Genomic DNA, 6562 nt, shown 5'->3' with positions numbered 1-6562 from the left:
GTTAAAATTCTCAACGAGTTCAACCCTCTGCCAAATCTTCAACTAAGGCACTCACGTTGCTGGTAGAGTTTGTTGTAATGGATCATTATCAGAAGGTCCGTTTACTCGTCCTCTTGGGTTGATTTGCGTCACTGTGATCCATGGATCGTCTCGGTGCGTAACCCGAGGGTAACTGATGTAGCACACCTATCAATTTTTCAAGGTATTAATAATAATATATAACCGTTAATTATATTTTTGAATATTAAATTGACAACCTGATCAGCTTGCGAAGCAAGAATGAAAGGATCATAATGTTGAAGTTTCCTCCGCGAATGAATCGAAGTAACACCAAACGCATCAGTCTTCACTCCTCGATCTGGGGTGGTGTCATACCAATCACAATAGAATACTACACACCGCAATCCAACCATACCAGGATACTGGATTTCCAATATTTCTTGTATGTTGCCGTAGTAGACATCGTCACCGGAAGAAGACGAAAACACCTCCATCATAAGTTGTCCTAGAATGACCTTTTTTTGCAAAGGCATATCCTCGTGTACAATATTTGGATATGATTTGATCACATAGTTTGGTCCCGCAATAAACTCGCATATCCAATCATCGAACACAAAAACCTCTGGCCAAACCATCAGTCACCTATAAAATAAAATATATATATATATGAGTGAAATGTTTATTATTTTATACTAAATATATATGAGTAAAATGTTAATTATTTCATATATGTTATGACTCACATAATTAAGAAGCCATGCAGCAAATCCGTTATGTCTGAGTTGTTGAAGCTCTTCTTCTGTGGCATGTCTGTAAGTCATACGCAACTCTGCCATATAAACACTATATAAAAAGATATTATTCATATGAAATAAAACTTATTGAAAATTAATATAACAATTTAAATGAAAAATATATTTTTACCTCTCATATTGTAGAACATCTTCACAGTTGGTAAGCAAATATGTTTGCAAATGAGCGTGCTCAATCTCCGTCAGTCTCCGCTTCGTGGGTTTTCCACTTAGTCATCCTATTTCGCTGAACATGCTTGGGACAGTAACATGATACGTTGCTTTCTCTCCTCTGTCATCATGCCGAGCAGGTCTTCGGTTTTTTGTATGCACTTCTGATGGAAAGTAGTTTTCAGCAAAGTTTGAAGTTTCTTCATTGATCACCTGTGCAATTATAGATCCTTCCACCTTGCTTAAATTTTTGATCTTCTTCTTCTTCAGATGATGCATATAACGCTCAAAAAGATACATCCATCGGTACTGCACAGGACCACCAAGCTCCAATTCTCTTGCGAGATGAATAGCAAGATGTTCCATTACATCAAAGAATGATGGAGGAAATATCTTCTCGAGGTTGCAAAGACTAACGGGTACGTTTTCCTTCAAAGTACTAATACCCTCCTCAGTCACTACTCTGGTGCATAAATCACGGAAGAAAACACTTATCCCTGCAACTACTTCATGAACATTACGTGGTAATAGTGCGGAAAAAGCAAACGGAAGGAGCCGCTGCATAATCACATGACAATCGTGACTCTTCAAGCCAGTAAACTTTCCTTCGCTTCTGTCAACGCAATTACCCAAATTTGATGCATAACCGTCTGGAAATTTCACTTTATCTGTAATCCAATCAAAGAACGCTTCTTTGCCAGCACCATCCAGCCGATAAATGGGAAAAGGTGCCGTACCGTTCTCATCAACGTGAAGTTCAGAACGATCACAGATATCGACTAAATCCAACCTTGACTTCAGATTATCCTTCGTTTTACCTTGGATGTTGAGGATTGTGTTCATCAGATTGTCGAAAAAGTTCTTCTCAATATGCATGACATCTAAGTTGTGACGCAATAGATGACTCTCCCAATATGGCAGATCCCAGAAAATACTCTTTTTGTGCCAGTTATGTAGCTCTCCAACAGCATTGACTGGAATGTTTTCATGTCCACCTACGTCTGGCGTCCTTTGTGCACCAAAATCCCTAAACTGTGTCGCCAAATCTTTCCCACTAACTTCCGTAGGTGGATCATCAAACACCTGCTTGTTCTTCGTAAACAAAGTCTTACTCCTACGGTATGGATGATCAGGTGGTAGAAATCTTCTGTGACAATCAAACCAACATGTTTTCCTTCCGTGCTTTAGTTGGAAAGCATCTGTGTTATCTTGACAATATGGACATGAAAGCCTGCCATGTGTTGTCCATCCGGATAACATACCATATGCTGGAAAGTCACTTATTGCATCACATAAGTGCTGCCCGCATATGAAAGTTTTCTCTGCACGAAACATCGTATGTCTCAGCACCAACCGCCCATAGTTGTTGTAACTCATATATTAGTGGTTGAAGAAACACATCTAGTGATCTCTTAGGATGAGCTGGCCCGGGGACGAGAATGGAGAGGAACAAAAACTCTCGTCGCATGCACAAATTTGGCGGCAAGTTGTATGGTGTCACAATCACCGGCCATAGAGAATATTGTCTTCTATGCTTTCCAAATGGGCCGAAACCATCAGTGCATAATCCCAGATAAACATTTCTTCTCTGTTCAGCAAATTCTGGATATGTTGATTGGAAATGTTTCCAAGCCTTCGCATCTGAAGGATGTCTAATCTCACCATTTGTAGAATGCTCTGCATGCCATCTCATTGCCTTCGCCGTGCGCTCACACTGATACAACCTCTTCAATCTTTCCGTCAAAGGCAAATACCACATTCTTTTGAATGGTACCAGAACTCTTCCCCTCGTTTCCTGATAACGAGGTTTCCAACAAAATTTGCATTTATCCCGATCCTTATCCGCTCCCCAGTAGATCATGCAGTTGTCGATACATACATCTATCACTTCGTACGGTAATCGAAGACCCGCAACAAGTTTCTAAACCTCGTAGTATGAACCCGGTGCAAGATTATCCTCTGGCAGAACACCTTTAACATAATCAGCTATCGCATCTACGCATTCTTCAGCCAAATTATAATCTGTCTTAATACCCATCAATCTACTTGCAGATGATAAAGGTGAATGACCATCTCTACAACCTTTATACAAAGGTTGTTTTCCTGCATCCAACATGTCAAAATATCTCCCCGATTCGAGATTTGGTTCTTCCCCTCTATACTGATCATGTACCATCTGCTCAGTACCTACACCATAATCTACATCCATTCTCGGTTCTTCTAACCAACCATAAGACTGAGGTTGTTTGCTAACAGGCTGAGGTTCGCTACTACTACCATATTCAAAACCAGTTTCCCCATGAAGATACCAAACTTTATAATTCCGTGCAAACCCTTTTCTATACAAATGTTTCCAAACTTCCCATTCTTTTATAATTTTATTGTTATTACAAGTAGAGCAGGGACATCTTACCATACCTGTATTTGCATCCGAGTGCTGTTGAACAAGCTTCATGAATTCTCCAATACCTCAAACGTATTCTTCTGTAAGCAAATTGGTGTTGGGATCCAAATGAGGTCTATCCATCCACGAACGAAAATAATCTCCAGAAGACATAATTTTTTCGAATTTCTTATGATAAGAGAAAATGAAGAGAGAATGAGGAGTGAATGAGATGAATGAGGAGAGGTTGCATTTATAGGAAAATGCTTTCAGCAATCCGACGCCATTCCGACGTAATTCCGACAAACTATAAAAAATCCGTCGGAATTCCGTCGGTTTTTTTAAAATGTCTAACGGCTATAAACGGGCATATTCTTTCTCGCCAACGGTCGAGAGCTTCCGTCGGAACGGCGTCGGTATTTTCCGACGGAATTCCGACGACCGTAACGGTTATAATTTTGGTCGGGCTTTCGTCGGAATTGTCGTCGGAATATACCGACGACCGCCCTTCGTCGGAAGTTTGTCGGACTTTTCCGACGAAATACCGACGAACCCGTGTTTTTGGATTTCGTCGGTATGTCGTCGGAATGTGGTCGGAATGGTCCGGCGACTTTGCTTTCCAACGGAGTGGTCGTCAGAATTTCCCTGTTTTTCTTGTAGTGGAAGCCGTCGATCGATATCCCAACTGGACAATCGATCGGCGCTGCGAAAGGTGTATCGCTCGATATCTCTAAAGGATACCGATCGACTCTTTTTCTGGTCAACAGACGACAGTTGAGATCAGAGATCTAGTTATTTAACCAGTGAGACATCACTGAGTGTTAAGCGGCTGAGTTCTTTAATATCATGCAAGCAAATTATTAGGCATTTATAGATATTATAATCTTCATTACTGAGTAAAAGCCCTAAGTTTAGCACTTTTCTTTATCATTTAAACAACCATCATATTGTTAGTTAGAGAAACTACCTTGCTCATTTAGGATTGTCATTTATATTTCATCATAAAAACCAACATCACCTAGGATTGATTAATTGATTAAATTTAATTGGTTCCCTAGCTCCTCGTGATTCGATCCCTAAGTACTACAGCTGAACCTCTTATTTGAGAGAGTAAGCTCTATAGGGTAATTTGAGCAGTATCAAATTTGGCGCTGTTGCCGGGGAGCTTTGATCGCCATTAGATTTAATTTTATCAATTTTAGGTTTTTCTTTTTCTTTTACCCCTTTCTGATTAAATTTTTTCTTGTCTTTTCAGGTACATGCCCAGCAGTACCAGAAGCAATAAGGGAAATCAACTACTATTCTCAGAAGATCATGCACACTTGGAACATTCAATCCACAAAGACCTATGCTCCGCATCGATCGACATAACCGCAGTATCGTCGACTGATATTCACGTTCAACCGTCGACCGATACTCAGACACCACCGTCGACTGATACCCTTCGCCGCTCCACATTGTTCGACACTACCCACCGTACATTGATCGATACTAACCCGCGAGTCATGATTGTGATTGTTATTCTCACGCAGGACGAGAATGGAAACCTGTATGACCAGGATGGTCATCTGCGTAATGCAACAGGTCAGAAGCTAGATGCACAGAGAAACATAATCCCTGAGCCAGAAGTTGAGGCTACAGAAGAAGCTCAAACACGATAGTTGGCAGACTACAATCGTCCTGATGAGTACTACACCAACAGATCAGCTATTCGACTTCCAGAGATTCAGAAGCCGAACTTCGAGCTCAAGCCTCAGTACTACTCTCTCGTGTCACAGATACCTTACTCTGGGTTATCACACGAGCATCCTATGGACCATCTGGAGAGGTTCGAGGATCTTATAGCTGCTATTCGCATGGATGGAGTCCCCGAGGACTACCTACTCTGCAAGCTCTTCAAATACTCCCTGATTGGAGAAGCTTCACACTGGCTCAAGCAGCCACCTACAGAATCACTGACATCCTGGGCCGACATCAAAAACGCCTTTTTGCGTAATTTCTTTGATGAGGCACGTGCTGAAGACTTAAGGAGCAAAATCGCCACTTCCGCGCAAAAGCCTTGTGAGACTTTTAAAGACGCGTGGATCAGATTTAAGTTCTTCCAGCGTGACTGTCCACACCATGGATTCAATGAAGTGCAGCTGATAAGCACTTTCTACAGAGGTATCGCCTTGAGGTATCAGATGGATCTTGATACTGCTAGCGAGGGGAACTTCAATACTAGGAATCCAATAGAGGCTGTGAGACTTATTCAGAACGTAGCCAACAGCAGCAACACCAAGAACACTGACTCTGATAAGAAGAAATCTGTTACAGCCATCGGGGAGGACCAGATGAATGAAGTCAGAGCTAAGATAGATGCTTTACATGCATTTCTGGGAAAGCCAGTCTGCTCAGCTGAAGAAGGAGAGGCTAGAGAAGATGATACAGAGGAAGATGTGAACTACATTGGAGGTACTGGATTTCAGAAATATGGAAACCAGAGTGGCAACGAAAACTTTTTTGGCAGTGGTCAGAAGAGTAACTACAACCAGAATTCACAGTATCAGAAACCTTTCACCAACACCAGGAACTACGGCAACTCAGCTTACCAAAACCCACCACCACCCACCCAGGATAGTAAGTTTGATGCCATGATTGATAGAGTTCTTGAAGGACAGCAGAAGCTTACAGTGGACTTCAATGGAAAGATTGACTCTGTCTTCAACAATCTGAACACAATGATAGACACCATTTGTACTCAAGTTAGAAAACTTGAGACACAAATTATCCAAACTGAAGACTCTATCAGGAGAATTGGAACTTCTAAGGAAGTAGGAGAAGGAAGCATGAAACACCACGTGAATGCCATCATAGATGATGATTTCTGGCAAGTGGTGAAGCATGAAAAGCTTCAAGAAGGAGATTTCGAAGTAGAAAGTTCACTAAGTTTCGGTGGATCTCAATGGTGTCGATCGACACCAGCTAGTCCACATTAATCGACACAATCGATGTAATTTCCATATACGACTGCAGATTGCTACACGGTTAGGATTTTGACACATGCTGAATTCACAGCTTCGCATCCACATCCACCCACCCTCACCTACGAAGATATCGACCGACGAGACGAGCCACTCATCGATCGACACAAAGGTGAGACACGCATCGATCGACCCTTTTCTTCACCTATCAATCGACACACACCTCTCACATACCGAGTGCAACTACCATCGAT

The 6562-nt window shown here is 41.7% G+C and overlaps 1 protein-coding gene across 1 annotated transcript; it reads right to left on the bottom strand.

Annotated features, from left to right (window-relative positions):
- Positions 1-620: 620 nt before the first annotated feature.
- LOC130510675 (uncharacterized) lies at positions 621-3614 on the bottom strand. The gene is made up of 3 exons (XM_057007224.1): positions 925-3614; positions 744-843; positions 621-642 (listed from the first exon to the last, which is right to left on the bottom strand). Exon 1 carries the CDS (start codon positions 2337-2339, stop codon positions 1026-1028), a length of 1314 nt encoding a protein of 437 aa, XP_056863204.1. The 5' UTR covers positions 2340-3614; the 3' UTR covers positions 621-642; positions 744-843; positions 925-1025.
- Between the last annotated feature and the right edge of the window lie 2948 nt (positions 3615-6562).

The sequence above is a fragment of the Raphanus sativus genome, chromosome 4 (genome assembly GCF_000801105.2).
Source record: "Raphanus sativus cultivar WK10039 chromosome 4, ASM80110v3, whole genome shotgun sequence".
NCBI classification, from domain to species: Eukaryota; Viridiplantae; Streptophyta; class Magnoliopsida; order Brassicales; family Brassicaceae; genus Raphanus; species Raphanus sativus.
This window is presented reverse-complemented; position numbering and strand designations above follow the sequence as displayed.